At 39.8% G+C, this 22,441-nt stretch overlaps 1 protein-coding gene across 5 annotated transcripts in view; it reads right to left on the minus strand.

Annotated features, from left to right (window-relative positions):
* The window catches only part of coro (protein coronin), a 161,553-nt gene that overhangs the window by 29,406 nt on the left and 109,706 nt on the right, over positions 1 to 22,441 (minus strand). For all 5 annotated transcript variants that reach the window (XM_068371250.1, XM_068371248.1, XM_068371246.1 and 2 more), the window contains 4 exons: positions 18,625 to 18,836; positions 17,615 to 17,729; positions 16,539 to 16,690; positions 5,768 to 5,929 (listed from right to left, as the gene is read on the minus strand). In XM_068371250.1, the coding sequence (XP_068227351.1) occupies positions 5,768 to 5,929; positions 16,539 to 16,690; positions 17,615 to 17,729; positions 18,625 to 18,836 (641 nt within the window). The remainder of the gene's footprint in view (positions 1 to 5,767; positions 5,930 to 16,538; positions 16,691 to 17,614; positions 17,730 to 18,624; positions 18,837 to 22,441) is intronic.

Here is a 22,441-nt window from a genome sequence, read left to right on the forward strand (position 1 = left end):
TCAGATCTCGCCCTGCTAAGAGTTTACGTCACATGATTGTGACGTCATAATGTTTTTCCTTCCATTATATCTGTAAGAGTTGTTCGTTAGTTAATAAATTAGAAGGAAAAAATTCCTTGATCCTATCCATTTCAATCTTACAAACATAGAACAGAAAAGAAATACACACATGCCCTCTACTAAATACTGTGTGGGAATCAAGAGCAGGTTGGAAGCCGGTCTAGCCCTACAAACAAATTTTAACATCAGAGGAGTCATCTTGAAAATCAAGTTAAATTAAACTGTCCAAGTTGGACCAACAAAAAACTATCTCATTCGTGTGAAAAGGAAAATCCAATATCTTCGATAGTCGAAAGGCAGTTAGCGAAAGCCATAAACAATAAACAATGGGTACTTCACCAAATTTGTAGACAAAGCAAACCCATAATGAAACGAATTTCCGACGTGTTGACTCGATCAACAGCAGGGAATTTCTGAGAAATGTTGGGAATAGTTCCAGTTACCTATGAGAGATGGCGCTTATGTATGACCACCTACTCACCTGGCGGTGATTGCCGCAAAATTTGAATTTCTGCCGTGCACGCGACGAAACGCTGAATTAAGCTATATATATGTAACTACCAGGGAAGTTACATATTTAAAAATATTATTTAAGGTTACAAATTCTACCAAAAGGCTTACAATGCACCACTTCTCCAATGGAGTAAGTTAGACAAGTACTGTAGTACAATAAAAGAGTGAAATGGCTGAAAAGATCATCATTAGCATTCTAAATACTTGAAAGACATTAACAAAGAATTTACAATTGTTGAAAGGAAGCTAATGGGGAAGGCAAATATTTCAATCACTTTATATACAGAACATTAACTAATCTACAATCCAAACACCTACTATTAGACTTACAACACTTTAATCCTTTTCTATGTACCCACTTATGCTCAAAACTTTCAACCTGAGCTACCAGGAATGATTTTATTCTGCCAATATTTTATTCTGCCAAAATCTAACATCCCTTACAGCTGTCGGATAAAGTGCTGCATTACTGTACTATAATTTTAAGATGTAAACTAAAAAGTAATATTAGTCATTATTCAAAAAAACAATCTTACTTCTGTTTAGAAAAGAAACAGTTCCAAACAACACTAGTTAATGATCCTAAACTACAAAAAAAAAAGAACTAATCAAGATTCTGCTAAAAACAAATTATCAGATATGCTACACTCTAAAATTATTTCAAAAGATATGGTTATAAACCATTCTAAGCATTAAAAAAATATTCCCAGCTTACTTCATGTAAACATGGTAAAATTCACACAAACACAGTACCTTAAAAAAGCAAACATGCAAACCAAAATAAAATAGAATTAAAATGCATTTATTCAACCCACCATTTCCATCATGCACAAGCCAACAAATATAGTTTATTCTTTTCAGCATTGGCAAATTTTACACATTTTAATTTAGTTTTTGTAGCTTTAAAACCTATTACTTTACTACTATTGTATACAGTACAGCACTTCTGTTTTCCAATTAATCTACCCAACAAGTCTACACTTCACATTTATACATCGTCTAACCAGCATCTCCATCCTCCCTTGTAGCATGAACAACTTTATATAAAAATGCTGTTATGAGAGGTTGAATAACAGTACATCAACACACTGTTGAACTTTACAAAAGCATACACACTAGGTAGTAAATCTTTAGTAGCTTATTTTGAAATCTTTTCTTTGCAAATTATTTTTACGATCAGTCTCTCCTTACTACAGTACTTGGTTATAAAAATCATCATTATTATTACTAATATGGTTATAATTTAGATACTTTCTTTATCAATTAACTGTATACAGTCTAGGTACTTGAAACTAAATGTCAAAACTTCATCCAACAAGAATCAATTTGTCAGAAGAGGACCAAAGATTCAATTCAAAATACACATTCCAATGAGACCACATACACAGAAATTAAGACGCTAGTCGATTTCATAATTCCACTGGGTTTATTTTTCTATACTGTACCTTTCACCAATTTTCAGCCCACATTTAAGAGAAAAACTTTGACATTAAAAGGGCAACTCAGTGGTCCCATTAAACTAACTGATGAATAATAATGACTAATTCAACAAAACCTGCGTATATTGTCTCTCATCACTACTTGGACTACGAATGAAGAAATTTAAAATGAGATTAATTCAGTCTTTTGCAATTACCAATGCTGGTGATGAAGGTTACCACAAAAAGTTAACCTAAAGAACTTGTGCATTATATGATTCTGTAATGTTCCACTCTAAGTAGAAAAACTATTCTTGCCTGGACACTTAGTACCATATCTTTACCACCTAATGCCTCTATAGTCTTTAGGATTGGGAAACAAACTTTTTTGTGTTGCCTGGTATCAAATATCATAACTAAAATGAGAATTTCACTATAAAACGGTAAAATAATTGATTCTTGTTAAAACAAATTCACTAAAATTGTCATAATTTAACTACACAGTAAGAGGGTTCCCACTAAAATAAGTAAGCAGCATCACTTAATGAGATATTAAGCAATTTTCATCCACATAGCAAAATTAATTTTCCCCTTACTTATAAAAAGCTAACCATTATCAGCACCAATTTCACCAGGTCATTTGTTAAGGGTCTCCATGTAAAGAAAAACTACTACAATATATACAATTGACTTAATAACAAGCAAATTTCAAATTATTAATGTTTCTCTTCAAGATTTCAACCCCCTGTTTTCTAAGATACACAATACCGGTACTTTAAACAGATCAATAAAGTTATTTAATACATATTAACGTCTACTGTTGAAATAATTTTAATTGAGGTCACGTGAAACCTTTTCTTAGCATACACACCAGAGCAAAATTATAACCTTGTATATTTTGAAGATAGAATTATTCCAACAAAATGGTCTTCAGGATTTTCCCAAGCTCAACCAACTACTGTGCAGTACAAGTAAAATCTTCTACTTTAACTGGTGTAGCTTTTAAAGTCACAACTCATTCCATAACAGTTTACATTACCTAATAGCACTAAATATACAGGGAGTATCAAGTTAGTCCTTGAACGTCGCTGAACAATCCTTTCACCAATTATCTTTGAATTAACCGCATAAGGAATACCAATATGTACTGCAACGATTTTTAAACTTGCAAAGCTGGAGTATAAAACTACCATACACAAAAAAATAATGTATACACAACAATTTCATCCAAGAGCTAACCTTCATAGTCTCAATTTCTTGCAACAAAAGAACAGTATACAACAAAATTATTAAACACTCCTCTAGGTTTCAATTTCAAGTCAAAACTAATCAAGGATTAGATCATATAAAACTAATGTGATAACACCCTGAAATGCATCTATACTATTAAAACAAAACCGATTTGTAAAAAATTCCTTTTTTAAATTATTAATCAGATGACTTCATTTGCATTATGAAAGCAAAATAAACTCTGAGGATCCCTTTGCTTTTTCTTGTTATTTTCATTAACTAGTGACACAAACTCAGTTATTCCCACTTCTATGTTACACAGCTAATAAATAGAAGATACTTCAATATCTCCTGACCCTACATCCATCTAATGTTTTAAATACAGTACAGTACTGTCAATATTGAGAATTTTATATTTACATTGATTTTTATTTACATCTGAAGCATTTTATTTACTGCAGTTAAATAAAATCTTTTATCATAAGCTTTAGCATGCTAGATTCCTAACTGACAAGGGTTTACCTTTTTCAACATGAATTTCAACCTAATCTATTATAATAACAGATTTCAATCTAGGTTACCCATTCACATAAACTGTCACAAAAGTACTGGTAAAAAATTCATCAAGGAATCGATTCTCATCCCTGTCTATCAGCAACAAAATATAAAAATTATTGTTCATACAGCATAGCTTACATAATGAGAGCTCTAAAAATGTAATAAAATAGAAATTTCAAGTCTCTTGATCATGGAAAATCTTATATTCGCTGTTAATGCAGAAACAAAAACATGTACCATAAATGAGGAATTTACCATGTTAAATAAGCAACAGACTATAGGAAGACAAATGCATGTTTAAAAAACTACAGCAAAATATGAATCTAAAAATAACAAAAATGGTGACTACTTAAGACTCCACTCTCCCGATCATACCACTAGACTTTGTTAAACAATCACAATCACTCTGTGGACTTTAAAAAACCTCAAGTTCTCTAAATGCAAAAAGTCCATCATCACTTTCGAGAGGTATTTGTTTCTCATTAAATGATCCCAAAAACCTATTTACCTGTATGCATTAGCTGCACAAAAAAATAATACCTTCATATAAGCGTAAATATGGAGTTGTCCACTGGAAATGGGAAAATGTACATAAATACATTCTAATATAAAAATTTCTTGATCTACACATTAAAATCCTCAAATGCACATACTATACACACACAGCACTCACATCACACTACAGAACACTGTGTTTCAGTTCCATTTAAAGCTCTCTTTGTTGACTTGAGAAAATTAGCACCATTTCAATATCAAATCTCCAATATCTCTATTATGCCCACATCAAGTCACGAGATATTAACAACAATCACTGATCACAAACACACGCAAACCACTCTAAAGAAGTTCTCAAAATGGAACTAAAACGATACCCTACTCTTACCTAAGAAACTAAATTCATTATCATCCTTGCCAAGAACTTCTCTTAATCTCAATAACAGGTTGTCCTTGACACAATAATCTAGTTCATCCTTTCCTTGCACTTCACGCAACCTCAGAATTAGGTTGTCCTTGACGTCCTATATGATTGAAATGTTTCAACCGATGTATATAATACTGATGTTTATAACACCTTATTCTAATGAATTTTAACTTTTACAAATAGGATAACCTCCAGAATGCATGCAAAATATGTTGTAATTTCTAACACAATATTTTAGATAACTCTTACTCGCACCTCAAGCCTGACTCACAATCCTCTATTTTACACTTTTCTCCACATCACCACACAATGTCTGAATGCATGATATAGATTTTTACAAATTATTTTAAAATAAGACTATGCCTACAATAAACTTACAATATTATGTACAAAATGTAATAACTAATATACCCACCACCTAAGACAAGAATCAATCCTATATTTTTACTTAGGGGACCGTAACTACAACTTCACTCTTGACTTGAATTACTGTAATCATAATTGTTACATTATCCTACTAAAACAGCCCTGAATTATAAACTTATCTTGCTTTCGTATTAATACACCGTAGAATGTGTAATAGTCTGCCCAAGTAAACATTTTTGATAACCAAAAAGAAAGATTTTATATCTGAATAAGGCTTGGCAAGCCATGCAAACACATCACACATATATTTATACATTTACTTCCAAAATGTTTAAGACATTAAACCATGATGAACAGGTTCAGTGTCACTTACAATATGCATATACTAAAACTGTTCTTCATAGCAACAAATATAACTAACATAATACTGACTAGTATAGAAATCTAATACTGCATCTATAAACTTAAAAATTTAAAAACTTGAAACGAGCAGCAAATAAAAAGTTTAAAACTTAAAAAGTTTTTGGTTAATAAAACCTTCAAAATATCTATCAAAAGAAAAAGTTAAGCAAAAACAAAACACCTAGAATCCTAAAAGATACTTTGCATAGAAATAGAGAACATTCAGCAAAACTATAATAAAAATTATATTGACAATGAATCCCTTAACCGAGTTGAGGATACGATTAACGAGACTAACCTGCGTCGGAGGTGGGGCCACAGGCGTTCCAGTTAATTCAGATAGTTTGTTTTCTAGCCCCCTGATTCTATTTTCTTGTTTTAGGAATACTGCCTTAAATTTCTTCATTTCTGACTGCAATTCATCTATTTTCTTTCGAAGGTCATCGTTGATTTTGCAAACCTGAGAAGTCAATGGTGAAAAATTATATACGAAAATAAAGTACAGTAAGGTCTTGGGTTACAACACCTTTTATTTCAAGATTCATATACTGAATACAGTGGAGTTCCTATAAAGTTGCTTTGTTATTTTCTCATTACATTAATTTTATCATTCCACATTTATGTTTTCCATGTGTTTTCTATGTAGTTATGTTCCTATATCAAAAAGTGTGCTTTCATTTCCTAGATTATGACTACTACTCTACTGCATTACAATGCCCAACGCATTATGTAATCAACCATTTTCTCTCCAAATAACTAACACAAGTAGGTTGGCTAGGGCACCAGCCACCCATTGAGATATGACCAGTAGAGTTATTGGGTCCTTTGACTAGCCAGACAGTATTACATAGGATCCCTCTCTTTGGTTACAGCTCATTTTGTTTTTGCCAACACATACACTGAATAATCTGGCTTATTCTTTCCACATTCTCCTGTCCTCATACACCTGACAACGATGAGATTACCTAACAATTCTTCTTTGCTCAAGGGGCCAACTACTGCAACATAATTGTCCAGTGACTACTTTCCTCTTGATAAGGGTTGAAGAGTGTCTTTAGTTATGGTAAGAATCTCTTCAAGGAGGACACTGGTCTTGGATAGTGCCATAGCCTCTGTACCATGGCCTTCCACTGTCCTGGATAAGAGTTCTCTTGCTTGAGGGTACACTCGGGCATGATGTTCTATCCTTTTTATAGTTTATATGTGAAGGATATAATTCAATGTTGTTGCTGTTCTCAAAATATTTCATTTTAATAGTTTAATCTTCTCTTGTAATTTATTTATTTCCTTTCCTCACTGGGCTATTTTTCCCTGTTGAGGCCCTTGGGCTTATGCATCTTGTAATAATAATAATAATAATAATAATAATAATAATAATAACAATAATAATAATAAAGCCCTACTGAATGGCTACTCGCTTCACCAAGCAAATGAAGCTCCGGCCACTTGCCTACTCATTTCACCAAGGCTAAGACTAGTAAGAGGACTTCCCTGATGGTTGGGCCGCTGTCTGACAAGTCTCAAGGGCATATACAGAATTGTTTGAGAGACTTGAGGACGAGTAACATTCCATTGCTTGAGTTCCTGAGGAAGGCAAGACTATTCAAAGTTCCTCATAAACCTAGACAAATCCAACAAAGAGGAAAAGTCTAAGCCCTTCAGTCTCAAAAGCCGATTCACATCTGAACAATAGACTTTCACAGCAAAGACTGAAGGGCTTCTCTAACAAAGGTAGAATGGGATATTAGCTGAACTGGATACCATTCAGCGAGTGGCCATTTGGAAACCATCAGGATCATCCTGAGAGCTGCTGTAGTCAACCATCTGTTGAGTATCTGGTGAATCAGATGGAGAGATGCAAAGGTGCATGCGTCTAAAACTCTAAATCATCACAGGGATGATGAAAGGTATCCTTGAATGCTGGTGATGGATCTGGGACTGGAGAGCAGAACACTATAATTTTCTTGTTCAACAGAGTGGTGAGCAGCTCAGTTGATAAAGACTCCAAAAGCCCACGAAGGCTTTCTGTCACAAAATGATGCATGGACCACTTTTTACCCTACCCAGTCCTTCTGGTGACTGAGCATGTACACTAAGACATTCTTCTTGTATGAAATGAACCTTATTGATGGTTCTGACATGTCAACTATTCAAGTGCGAGCCCACTTTACTATTTGCAAAAGGTCTGTGAAACAGTGCCCACCTCTCTTTCACCTTTATGAGAGATAGAGAAAGAGCAGACTATCATCCAGGAATGGGGAAAGAAGGGCAGCGCCCTTAATCCTGACTGACAGCGAGAGTGCTTGGTGAGGTATGGGATCGAGCACAGGTAACAGGAAAATGTTGAGACACTTCCATTGGATAGGTTGATTCTCGGTACCACAACATTCCTCCCATGCACACGAGGGGAAGATTAGTCAGTCCCCATGCACACGTGAGGAGAGATCGATCAGAGTCCACAAATACAAGATTCCTATCTATTGGTCTTGAACTTCTTCAATGATGTCTTATACTTGTTCTTCTAGACATCACAGAGTGAAAAATCTAACAAAGATGAGGCGTTATGCAAGCCAATGACAACACTCGATTGGGGGAAAAGGCCAAAGGGAATTCTTCAAACCGAGACAACACTAGCAGGTGATACGGACTTGTTGACTTTCCAGGGTCAGGAAGATGCTGGAGGGGTTGAAGAAGGGTAGTGCCTTTTGCCCTAAACACTTGGTGGTAGCAAAACCTCTTTTCCCTGGGTGAGTACTGGCAATCTCTAAGGAATACCATCTTTCTGAGGTTCACGTTTATGTTAGGTAAGGAATAACAAATTCCAACAAATTCCTTAGGCACAGGTTGACGTCATCATAAGGCCACACTAGCAAGGAAATGACAGCAACAGACTTGCCATCCAACAGGAACATGCATGTTGTAGATAACGACAGGTTTGCACAGAAAACTGTCAACATTTTGTTTATCTGGAAAAGAGAGAGAAGGTTGAGCAAGGCACCAGCCACCAAGTGAGATACAAACACTCGAGTGTTATTGGGTCTTTTATCTGACCGGATAGTACTACATTGGATCCCTCTCAGGTTATGGCTAATTTTTCCTTTGCCTACCCATATATTGAATAGTCTGGCCTATTCTTTATGCACTCTCCTCTTTCCTCATAAACCAGACAACAGTAAGATTTTTAAAAATTCTTCTTCACTCAAGAGGTTATCTACTGGACAGTAATTGTTCAGTAACTACTTTCTTCTTGGTAAGAGTGGAAGAGACACTTTAGTTAAGATAAGCAGCTCTCCTAGGAGAAAGTCACTCCAAATTCAAACCATTGTTCTTTAGTCTTGGGTAGTGCCATAGTCTTCCACTGTCTTAGATTTGATTTCTCTTTCTTGACGTTACACTCAGGCACACTATGCTATCTGTTTTTTCTTCTTATTCTTTTTAAACACTATGTTGGGCTGGCTTAATATAAGGTCCATGGATGATTGGTGGTTTATCAATAGGTTGCTTTTTCCTTATCTGTTCCTTTATCTTCCACTCTAGTATTATTTTAAAACCACTGATTTTGATATTAATCTCTGGGGCCGTTGTTCAGTTAGTTTTTTGTGCATGTTGCATAAGATTGTTCATAATTCTGCCGTCCACTGCATTTACATCTTCCCAGAATGTACCATCCTGTAAGTAGTACTCGATATGCAGTTAATTCCAAGTCTTGCCTTCAACAACATAAAACTCAACACCATAGCATTCTAGAAGTTTTATTCCAGATGTTACAATTTGGGAATGATCTTCCCAATCTGGCAGTTGAATCAGTAGAACTTTGGAGGTTTGAACTTTCAGTGAACATTTTTATAGTTTATATATGACAAATCTAGTTTTGACATTGCTACTAATCTTAAAATACAAGATTTCTTATTCATTATTTCTCATATATTGTACAATTTATTATCTCCTTTTATAACTGGGCTATTTTACCCATTTTAAGGCCTTCAGCTTATAACATCCTGCTTTTCCAACTAGAGCTGTAACTATTAATATTAATAATTGCATATCCTTTTCTTTTCCTTTTTCTGTATCCTTCGAGCACGACAATCTTCCAGATCATTTATTCCATATAAAAGAAAAAGCAAAAGTTAAAACTATAAGCAGTAGAAAGAAGTACATCTGTACAAGGCCACAGCCAAAATTAAAGTTATGACTTCCACAATAATTATGAAAAGTGGTTAAATTCATTTCAATTAAGCCTTCTGGAAGTGTTATAAATGTTGTAGAGGCTGTGCAATACGTGCAAATGGTGGTGTAGCCATTGATTTTAGCCTTCTAGAAGTGATTTAAACTCAATGATTGTAGGGTGGAAGAGGCATACCCTCCACCAGCCAGAAACTACAACTGCCTCATTAAAAATATAAACTGCCAAAATCATACTCATGTTTGAGACGAACAAACAGTGCGCTTTAGGTTCAACTATGCAAAAAATGTCGGTGAATTTGACTGTGTATATATATAGTAGCTTAAGTTGTTTGTTGTATAACATAGTCCATTATGTAGGGGTCTCTTATAAAGAAATGTTACTGTAATTTTGTTTGTGATATCAGTAACTTTTATGAAAGTAAATACTATACGAGTTTCTTAATTAAGTGAGCTGTAAGATAATAAAAATGACAAATTCGTAGATAATTTGTATTTTTCCTAACTATACAAACCTTAGCTATTTCATAGGGGTTATTACTTTCGGCGTAGCTGAAATGACGAGCCATTAGAATTTTAACGAGGGTTTACTACCCCACCGCTAGTTAGCGGGGGGTAGGGAGGGTAGCAATAAGGAGTCCCTGCACCTCGCTAGAACCTTGCTACGCAAGGACTGCGGCCTACTCAAGCTGTGTGTGAAGGTATAATAAAGTGTGACTCGTCCTAGGAAGTTTACCTGTAGTCCTTTAGATGGAAACTTTAGGCTAGGACTCTCCCAATACCACCTCGTCAGGGTATGGGAACGTGACATTATTATCTTAATACTAGGAACACAAGGAAATATGGGTTTACCTGCAGTGGTTTGAGGTCAGTTGTGCAGAAAACCCAGGATGCTGCTTTCCCCAAGAGAGGGGAAGATGAAGAAAAGAATAAGGGCCAGACAAAGCTTTTCATTCATGCAGACTAAGACCGGGTAACAATGCCCTCAACCTTCTACTTGTCCACTAAGGAGCCTGAGGTTTTAAACCAGCTGTTGTGCAGCAACAACAGGGCCGATAAAAAACGTATCGAGCTCCCTGTGGGTCACGTCTTGCAGGTAGTGGGCTGTGAAGGTCGTCTGACGCTTCCACACCCCAGCTTGAAGAACCTGCGTCACAGAGAAATTCTTCTTGAAGGCCAGGGACGTAGCTACGCCCCTGACATCATGTGCTCTAGGGCAACATGACGAAGGAGGATCTGGATTCAGGGACAGATGGATCACCCTACGAATCCATGACGAGATGGTGTTCTTGGTGACCCTCCTCTTATTCCTCCCAGTGCTAACAAACAAAGCTTACACCTGGGGACGGACTGCAGCCGTTCTTTTGAGATATAGCCTCAGACTCCTTACTGGGCACAGTAGGAGATGGTATGGGTCATCTGTTACAGAACGAAGACTCGAAATCTGGAAGGAGTCGAACCGAGGGTCCGGCACCCCCGGATTTTGAGTCTTAGCAATAAACTCAGGGACGAATTTGAATGTTACCTCCCCTCATCCCCTTGAATGGGCGATGTTATATGAGAGACCATGAAGTTCACTGACTCGCTTGGCCGAAGCCAAAGCTAGTAGGAACACCGTCTTCCAAGTCAGGTGGCGATCTGAAGCCTGACGTAATGGTTCATAGGGAGGTCTCTTAAGAGACCTGAGAACTCGAACCACATTCCATGGAGGTGGTCTCACTTCCGACTGAGGGCAGGTAAGTTCATAACTTCATATGAGTAGGGAAAGTTCCAGCGAGGAAGAAATGTCCATTCCCTTGAGCCTGAAGGCTAGACTTAAGGCTGAGCGATAGCCTTTCACCGCCGAGACTGAAAGGCGCATTTCTTCCCGCAAATACATGAGGAACTCCGCTATTGCTGGAATAGTGGCATCGAGTGGAGAGATACCCCTTCCACGACACCAACCACAGAAGACTTTCCACTTTGCCTGGTAGACAGATGCGGATGATTTTCGCAGATGTCCAGACATCCTAATCGCAACTCGTTGCGAAAATCCTCTCTTAGCGAGGAGATGCTGGATAGTCTCCAGGCGTGAAATCGTAGCGAAGCTACGGCTTTGTGGAAGATGTTGGCATGTGGTTGTCTGAGTAGATCGTGTCGTGGAGGGAGTTCTCTCGGAAGTTCCGTTAGGAGCTGCAGAAGGTCCGGAAACCATTCCGCGTGATGCCATAGCAGAGCTATGAGGGTTATTGAAAGATGGACCGATATTCTGGTCTTGTTGAGCACCCTCCTCATCAGACAGAACGGGGGAAAGGCGTACATGTCGAAGTTGTCCCACCGTTGTTGGAAGGCATCTTGCCAGAGTGCCTTGGGATCCGGGACTGGGGAACAGTACAGTGTAAGCTTGAAGTTCAGCGCTGTCGCGAACAGATCCACAGTCGGGGAACCCCACAAAGTCAGGACTTTGTTGGCTACTAGATGATCCAGAGACCACTCGGTACTCACTATCTGAGACGCTCTGCTCAGATTGTCGGCGAGCATATTCCTCTTGCCTGGAATGAAACGTGCCGATAGTGGAATCGAGTGGACTTCGGTCCATCTCAGTATCTCTACTGCAAGATGGGATAGCTGCTTCGAAAAGGTACCTCCTTGCTTGTTGATGTAAGCCACTACTGTGGTGTTGTCGTTCATCACCACCACAGAGTGACCCGCCAGGTATTGTTGGAACTGTTGAAGGGCCAAGAAAACAGCCTTCATCTCTAAAAGATTTATATGGAGGCACTTTTCTGATTCTGACCACAGGCCTGAGGTCCTGTGGTGTAGAACGTGGGCCCCCCACCCTTTCTTTGTCGTGTCCGAAACCAGCATCAAATCTGGGGGGAGGACGAGAAGATCCACTCCTCTTTGTAGGTTCTCGTCTGTCACCCACCACTGGAGGTCCGTCCGTTCCGCAGGTCCCATAAAGATCATGACATCTGGGGAATCATAACCTTGATTCCACCAGGACTTGAGTCGCCACTGGAGGGATCTCATCCTGAGGCGACCGTTGGGAACTAGACGAGCCAAAGATGAGAGGTGACCGAGGAGACGTAACCAAAATTGGGCTGGAAGCTCTTCTCGTCTGAGGAAAGGGCTTGCGACCCTCCTCAGCCTTGCTATCCTGTCGTCTGATGGGAAGGCTTTGTGGAGATTGGTGTCTATAATCATGCCTAGGTATACCAGTCTTTGAGTGGGAAGCAGAGAGGACTTCTCGAGATTTACCAAGATCCCCAGATCCTGGCAAAGTCCCAGAAGTTTGTCTCGGTGTTGAAGAAGGGATGACTCCGAGTCAGCTAGGATCAGCCAGTTGTCCAGATAACGGAGGAGACGGATGCCGATCTTGTGTGCCCACGACGATATTAGGGTGAACACTGGTGAAAACCTGTGGAAACCGAAACACAGCTGGTACACCTTGTTGTCTAGGCTGAATCTTAAGTACTTCCTTGAAGACGGATGGACTGGGATCTGGAAGTACGCGTCCTTCAGATCCAGTGTACACATGAAGTCTTGCGGTTTTACTGCAAGTCTGACCGTGTCTGCGGTCTCCATGCTGAACGGAGTTTGCTTGACAAACTTGTACAGAGCTGAGAGGTCGATGACTGGTCTCCAGCCTCCAGACGCCTTCTTTACAAGAAAGAGTCGACTGAAGAAGCCTGGAGACCCATCAAGGACCTCTTGTAGAGCGCCCTTCTTCAACATGGTCTGAACTTCTGCCCGAAGGGCCTGCCCCCTTGCTGATCCCATGGCAAGGGAGCTCAGTGACACTGCATTCGTCGTCAGGGGAGGTAGAGATGTTGTGAACGGGACGTGATAATATCCCTGACTGATTACGGAAATCATCCAGGAATCGGCCCCGAGTTGCTGCCACCTGTCTGCGCAACTTTGTAGGCATCCCCCCACTGGTGGACATGCAGGGGGACTGCCAATCCTAGCGTTTGCGGCCTCGGCTGCTCCCTCTAGGATTCTTCTCTCCCCTGGAGGACTTCTTGCGACCTTGCCGCGCGTTGTCCTGCAGCCTCGCACGTGGGAGGATATTGACGAGCGCGCTGGCGCGATGGGGAATACCCGGGGTCGCGCGCGCGCAGGCAATCGCTGATGTGCGCACACGCGCGAGGGTGATCGCGAGGGTGCGCGAGGGTGATCGCGAGGGTGCGCGCGGGAGAGCGATGGCGTGTAGAAGCATGCGCAGGAGACATCAGAGGGTGCGCAGGAAGCAGATTGCGCGCTCGCGCAGGATCAGGATGAAGAGCCCGTGCGGGCGAGGGATTGTGCGCTCTAGAAGATGTCAATGGGCGCGCGCGCAGGAGAGATATCTCTTGCGCGCGGGCGCGCAGCTGGACCCTGCGTACGTTGGCGCGCCTCTTGTGGGCGCACATCAGGCTAGCGATACATCACTGCTGTGGGAGATGGGCGTGGGCACGTGTAGGTGACTGCGCGCAATTGCACGCTGGCGAGGTATGGCGCGCAAGTGAAGGTAGACGGCGCGTTGGCGAGCGCTGGCAAGTAGGGGAAGCCTTAAGCTTCACTACTGCACCCAGATCCGAAGATCATGGGCGCAGGAGATCATTGGCGCGGAGAGCGCTGGCACGTTGGTGAGAGCTGGCGCGCAGGAGAACGTTGGCGCGCATGGCGCGCAGCAGGTTAAGTGCGCGCAGTGGCGCGCTGGCACGTAGGTGAGCGCTGGCGCGCAGGTGAGCACTGGCACGCAGGTGAGCGCTGGCGCGCTTTATCAGGAACATCGCCAACAGGTGCTTGCTGGCGCGCAGGTCAGCGCTGATGCGCTTTATCAGGGATGTCGGCAGTAGGTGCGCGCGGGTGAGCGCTGGCGCTCTATATCAGCAACAGTAGGAGAGCGCCTGTGCGCTAACTCCGAAACCTCAGAGAGGTCAGCTGAACGTTGGCGCGCATGCTTGGCATGGCGCGTAAGGGACGCGTGCGCTAATTTGCGCGTACGCCCTTGTTGCCCCAAAGGGACCGTTGCCTGTTTTATAAAAACAGCTTTAGTTGGCGCCCACAGCGCATCAGCAGCCAGGAACGGCGACGGCAGGTCAGCAGGTCTGACGGGTGGAAGGTCGGCGTGCCCTTTGTCAGGACGACCTTCCACCGAAGGCGATCGCGAACGATCCGCAGAGAAATCCAGGGTTGTAGCAGGAACAGTCGGAGATCGGTGATGAGGCTCCTCTGCGGCGGACTGCGACGATGATGTTGAACCGAAGAGGCGCCTCCTCACACCCTTATGAGGTGAAGGAAGGCCTCTCCGGCGAAGAGGAAGGCGAGCCTTACGACGTATGCGCCCTCTGTGGGCTGTTGGGTCAGCAAGCTGACCATCAGCAGTCCTCTGAAGAGGAGTCTCTGTGAGTGAACTCCCCCGAGGGGGAGAATCACTGGCAGGAGAGACTGTTGGACTTAGTTCCTCCCTCGAAGGTTGAGCAGAGGGAGAAACTAAGCCTTCAGCTACAGCAGGTTGAGAAGTTGCAGAGGTAGGATATACCGCATCGGATACCTCTGCCACCACAATGTCGACGATAGACAGAGGATCAACCTCTGCCAAAGTCGGCGATTGCTTGACAGCGGCACCAAACCAAATGATGTCAAACAAGGCTTCCTTGGAGGGCAAACCTTAGAGCCCCAAAGAAGACCAAAGCTGGAATAAATCAGTTACATTGATATTAACGTTTAAATCCTCCCCCGGGGAAGAGGTGGAGCTGCCTCGCTAGGGGAGGCAACGCCATCTCTCGAAGCCCGAGATCAGGAAACAGAACCATGGTCTACGCTACCCCTCGACGGTCTCTCGGAAGAAACCGATCGAGTGGGAGCTTCGGAGGAGGTTTGGGCAACGGAGGAAGAGTCCTTGGGATTTTCTCCTTTCAAAGAAATCTTCGAAGGAGAAATATCCCGCCTAGACTTTTTCTTCCGTCGCCGACAAAACCTCTCCCACTGGGAGGTAGACCACTCCCTACACTCACCACATTTATTACTATCACACCGTTGGCCCCTACAGTAAGGACAAAGGGTGTGAGGGTCCGTCTCGACCGCCGACATAAATGTACCACAAGGGCGGTCGGGTAATCCAGGACATTTGCGCATTTTTGCAGAGGCCAACTTCGCACACAAACCTGTAGAGAAAAAGCAGAAAGACATTAATGGCTGTGAGAGAGGCGAGGGTGAGAGCGGACACGTCCGACTACCACCCGAGCCGAGAGCAAAGTGGGCTCAAGCACAGGTGTGTGTGGGGGGGGGGGGGTAGTAGGCTACCTTCCCTACCCCCCGCTAACTACCGGTGGGGTAGTGAACCCTCGTTAAAATTCTAATGGCTCGTCATTTCAGCTATGCCGAAGGTAATAACCCCTATTAAATAGTGTGGTTTGTATGTCAGTTACAGAACAAAGTACAGGTTAAAAAAAAAGTTACAGAGGTTGAGGAATTTTTTTTTTAAATAAACAAATATCATACGCTTTGTGCAGAGGACATTAGCCACAATAGAGATCTCAATAATTAGGAAATTACAAACTGTGGACAAATTAAAATGGTAAAACGATTATAAGGACACCACAAAAACTAGAGAAAGGCAGAATAAGTTCTAAAGTTTTAACAGTGTTCTAAACCATAACCATGAATGAAAAATTTGTGTGTATAAGAACAATAGTATACCACATCATAAATATTTTTGTTGACTGTTCTTCTTGAGGCTATAAACACGAGTTTATTCTTCATTGCTATAGAAGTGAGTTTATTCTTCTCCACTGAGCTCTCTCCCATTCACTCCACCTTCTGCCTAACCTTCATGAACGATGCCACACTATAAAAATTGCTTTTTTTTAGAAAACATCAAAGTGACGATAGTCAAAATCACAGTAACCTGTACATACCTCTGTAACTTTCTCTAAAGCTTCTGAAGATATTGCAGTTGCTTTGCCATCCTCTTCAGATTTCACCTTACCAGTAGGAGGCATCTTATCGAGAATGTTTGTCTTCTTTTTGGTTACCTTCAGTTCAGCTTTCTGTGTTGCTTGGATGCCATCTAAAATGCAGAAACACTACTTAACAGTATTTCAAAACTGAACATTTTTTGACATTCAAACTTTGGTCATAATATATGAAGCAGCAACAGACTATGACAACAGATTGGATTAATGGATTTGGGCTAATTAGTCCAGAGCTTAGACCTGTGAGGCCATTCAGTGCCCAAGTGTATTTAGGTAAAAGTCTAGTATTGCACCAAGGTAAAATTTAGAAGAGGTGGGAGTGCAATATGTAAGAAAAGATGCAAGAATAGAAGTAGAAAGATATAAAGCATGTCCAGTTGGGGGGCTATAAGAACACTGCAAAGAACCTAAAGTAATGTCTACAGTGCACTGAGGGAAATAGCCTAACTTCTTTGGGGCGACACCTTAATAATTACATATTACATAAAAGTATTTTTTTCTATTCAATTATACATGTGCAAGGTAAAGTATATGAATTACAAACATTTTATAATTTATATACAGTTACTGCTTTAAATGCTATGATGCCACATTGAAAAAAAATGTATCTCTGGCTACTTTAGAAACCAATAGCACCTAGAAATCCTTGAGTATATAACTTACTTAGCCCTTACTTTACCCTCAATGAACATTTATTTTTAATGAATAAGTGTTTTGTTTACTTTATTGTAATTTCTTTTTTACCAGATTGGGGAATCTTATCCTATGGAAGCTTACTTTGTAAGTTGATACCCTTTTAAGGTTGTACCATATTAAACGTTACACATTTTGAATTATGATTAGCTGTTTTACACCCTGCTTAAAATATTCAAAATAACATCATCAAAACAAACCACACTTGAAAAAGAAATTCAAATAGTTACCTATAAAACAAATCCCTCAATAAAAGAAGAATATAACTTTAAAAGATATAAACCTTCTGACAAAGCTGTTCTCTAAACCACAAATGCAAACGTTACCTTTAAGTGATACCAAGATAGGATCTCTTGAGTCTCCTTCCCACCATTCCTCTGCAGTCAGCGCTGGTATATCACCAGCAGTGTCTGGGTATAAATCTTCTTGGAATAGTTCAGACTGAAAAGATCAACTTCTGCACTCAAGGGTATCGAACAGAAACTAATTTGAAAATAGAACAGGAATTAAGTAACTAAATCTAAACATCATCAACCCGTTCACTACGAGGCAGCGGATCTGCCACCCAAGTTATATAAGATATTTGTCACCATTGGATATACATGCTCACTTACTCTATAATAACCTACATTTCCATATTTATTTGTTTTACAGCTGATTACAGAATACAATTCTTTTTAAAAGTTTACTTTATTTTCTATTGTATTTCACTCAAAACACCCAAAATATTTTTTCCACTTATTGTGAAATTATTATAGAATAATTTTTCAGAAATTTTCTTTAAATAATTTTTGCAAAAATAATGGTAATGCATTGTGATTTCATGTATAAAAAAACACATTATATTCATTAAAGTGACGGTGTTATTCTGTAATAATGCCACGATTAATAGCCATCGAAAGATATAAAACTACTCGTCAGTAATAATTAATGGCTTTCAGTTATACATTAATGTAATGAAAATATACATTAGTTTCCTTTGACACAGAAAATCATCTATTATTTATAATTATAAGGTATGGTAAAGGACAGATTTTATGAGTGTTATTCTGTAATAATTCCACAATAAATAGCTGTCGAAAGATAAAAAACTACTTGTCAATAATAATGAACTTTACGTTATACAGATATTAAATGAAAATATCCATTTGTTTCCTTTGACACAAGAGGTATTCTATAATGTATAATTTATATGAATTATAAGGTACATAATAAAAAAAATGACAAAAAGAGAGAGAGAGAGAGAGAGAGAGAGAGAGAGAGAGAGAGAGAGAGAGAGAGAGAGAGAGAGAGAGAGAGAGAGAGAGAGAGATATATATTTACAAAAGACTAATACCTTTCTTGGCACTGTCATGGTGATGATTTGGCAAAAGCCACTGTTGTTGAGCCTGTAGAAACGGGTGATTTCACAAGTGGTGACATCAACACCTCGCTTTGGCATCATACCAATACCTCTCTGAGGATCTGGTAACTGGAAGGTGTTGATGTAATGTACAAAAGGAACTTCAGGTGTAATCTCAAAATAACGAATAACACTATCACCTTTACCTGTAAAGTAAAATTCCAATACATCAGATATAGCACTTTCATACTTTCAAGACTAACTATTTTTCCTATACACTGCACTAAAAAAAAATTTCAAAAATATTTCAGCAACATTTAAATAAAAAAACTGGCTTCCACACATTCTTACTTTTCTAAACCGAAATTAATTTGTGTATATTTCTGTAAAATGCAACACTTCCAATTCCTACTATCAACATTATGCAATATATTGTAAGCAAACTAGTCAATTTTTTTCATTTACCATGTAATGCTAGTGCTACATAGAATAAAGAAAACATTCACAAAATTAATCTTTAGATTTCTGTGCACTTTAAAAAGTAATAAAATTCTAACTGACATCTGATCATAATACTGCTTCAATACAAAGTTGAAATTAAATAAAAAAAACACCGAATATAAAGCAAAAAATTGAAACAAACGTTTAACATAGAACTAAATTGATCAAATGGAGACAAAAGATATGTGTAGGGTTTGGAAGGAGGATTTTGAAATTGTACAGGATTTGGGAGTAGCTGAACAAAATTCATCAAGAAGACCTAGAATATTATGGAATAAAGGAATAGCGACAAAAACAAAGTTTCACACCAAGGCAAAATTCAAGTAGAAAGTCTAACAAGAGCATCCAGACAAAACATTTCTAAACATTGCTGATGAAATATTCCTATATACTGTCAGAAAAAATCTAAGTCAACATATTTCTGAAATGAAAATATCAGCCTATAATAAAGCTGGTATAAAAAAAATCATATTTTTTTCTCTTTTAACCTCAGCTGTATTTTAGATAAATACCCACTCAGCAAGATTCTCTTTTGAAATTAAGACAGATGTGGACTCTTCACAATACAATAATTTTCAACAAATAATGTTATTTTTTTCTAGCTATACAAACCTGAGTCATTTATAAAGATTTACTCTGTTGCTATCTGGCTATGACCAGACTTAAGGAAATTGTGGGATCATGGTAACATTATATTGTTGGCAGCATCCCACCAGCGCCCAATAAGAGCGGATGGGTTAGAGTGACTCGCATCACTTACTCATGGCCAAGACTTGAGGGGAGACTGAGGTGGAAAATTTAGATTAAATGACAAAAATTATCAATTTTTTTAATTTGACAATGTTCACACTTAAAATCTAAAGTTACAGAGATATTCTTACCTGCATAAGTAGTCTTCTATGTTGATACTCCCAAAGAAGGGATATTCATAGGGGAAGAAAGGATTCATTCAACTCTCATACACACTCAAGCTGAAAATAACTGATAATTGTGACAGAGTTAACTATCCTTCAAAGGCACAAGTCTCCGACTATTTGTTGAGCAGTCCCCACTGGGCCCAAAGAGAAAGTACCCAATGACCTGTGGGTGCCACCTTTTAAATATAATGCAGTGAAAGTGATATGTCTCTTCCAAACACCTGCAATAAGGACTTGAGCTACTGAACATTTTTTTTTGTGGTACATTAAGGTTGTGGCAACACCACCTGTCATGAGCTTTGGGAGGGGCAATAGGCAGTGTTTCTCCAAAAGATTTATAAGCTTTAAAACCTTTCAAGATTTTCAGTGATCAATCTAATCAGTTTATATATGTCTTATGCCTTATGGTGGAGAAAGCAAAACTGTTAGAATTAACTACATACCAAGTCTGCAAACAGTATGGTGTAATCTGGGAAGGTCTGATTCAAAAGGATGGTCAGAATTATGAAAATCTTATGCAGCATGCATAAATATCTGAAAGACAGTGCCAGAGACTGCTTTTATTTAATTTTCTTTAACTCCTTAATTGGTAAAAATTACTAACTCATTAATTGATAAAAATTACTTACTTCTATTTCATAAATATCTATTATGACTTCACATAACCATAAGGATACAGTATTTTTGGTTAGTCCCTTCTTGTTTTGACTTGTGATTAAAAACAAGTTATTGATGGCCAGACATAAGGAAGCAGTTATTTTAAGGTAATGACGAACTACCCTTATAGGACAAAGTAACAGACTGTCACTCTAGATCATCAGTTACCTCCTTGATTGCTGATATGAAGGAGTCAAATCTATTATCATTAATTGATGGTTTCAGGGTTTTAGCAAACTCTGGACCAAAAGAGCGTGACATATCTTTCCAACCACTTTGGTGGGAAAGAAGATAAGACAGGCCAGGTAACTCGCTTACTCTTTGAAGAAGTTAAAGCTAGAAGCTAGACGACCATGAGAGTAAGGTCTCAATCTGAAGTCTTGTGGAGAGGTTCATAAGGTGCCATTTTAAGGAATCCCACAAACTTAATCACACTCCAAGGAGAGAGTTTGTTCCCGAGGTGGGCAAGACTGCTCAAAACTCTTAATCAATGCAGAGTTTCCAAGGGGAAGAAAGATCAATTTCCTTTAGTTTGAATATCTGGCATTAGGCTGAACAATAGCCTTTACTGCAGTGAAAGAGATGTTTCTCCTCCGGTAGGAAAACTAAAAAGGCTGCAACCCGTGGAATAGCGGCCTTGGGAGGATCAATACCTTCTTACGACACACTAATCAGAGAAAGGAGACCATTTTGCTTGATAGACTGCTGTAGAGGATTTGCTGAGGTTATCTGAAAGTTGCTTGGCAGACGGTCTTTAAAAAACTTCCTTTGGGAGGAGGTGCTGGACACACCCATTGCCTGGAGCTTTCACTCCAGACAAGGGTTCTTAGACCAGCAGTCATAGCCTCCAATACATGCTGTGAAGAGATAGGCAGTGAGCTGCTTCGTGAAACACACTTACATGAGGTTGATGTAGAAGGATTGGCCACTGTAAGTTCCCTTGTAACCTCTATAAGATCTAGTTACCACTCATGTGAGGCCACTTTGGTGCAACTAGCTTTTTGAAGGCCTGATTTTGTTCAGCCCCTGACGGATCAGGCAAAATGGGGTTAAGGGGTAAACGTCCATTCTCTCCCAGAAATTTTGGAATGGATCTTCCATCACTGCAGCAGGGTCTGGAACTGGGGAACAATACACAAGAGTTCGTTGTTCAGATGAGTGGCAAACACGTCTCTAATTGGAGAACCCAACAAAGTCGGGCGGGTCGCCACTTAAGGATTCAAAAACCACTCTGAACCTTCTATCAACCTTAGTCAGCTCAGATTGTCTGCTGCTACAGTCCTCTTCCCTGGAATAAACCGTGCTGAAAGGTGAACGGCATTTACTTGGGGCCAATGTTGTACTCCCACTGCTAACGAGCATAGCAGATGATATACAGAGCCCACTGTTTGTTGTCGCTCATCAACATCACTGAGTGACCTTGAATTGTCTCTGAAAAGTGAAGTAATGCTAAGCACGCTGCCTTCAACTCTAGGTAATATGACAAATTTGGAAGTAATTTTTATTTTTCCTAACAATACAAACCTGCAGCTATTTATAGGGGTATTGTTTTCAGCTGGGGTTAACCACCCACACCTAGTTAGCCGGGGAGGGGGGGAGGGGGGGACTAACCCTCTCTCATACACCTGGGCTGTGAGCCTCAATTTGCTTGAAGGTAGAACTTCAAAGGGGACTGGTGCTGGCGGCCCAATCTGTATAAATCACTACATGTTTATATCGTTAGGAAAAATACAAAT

The sequence above is a fragment of the Palaemon carinicauda genome, chromosome 3 (assembly GCF_036898095.1).
Source record: "Palaemon carinicauda isolate YSFRI2023 chromosome 3, ASM3689809v2, whole genome shotgun sequence".
Taxonomy (NCBI): domain Eukaryota; kingdom Metazoa; phylum Arthropoda; class Malacostraca; order Decapoda; family Palaemonidae; genus Palaemon; species Palaemon carinicauda.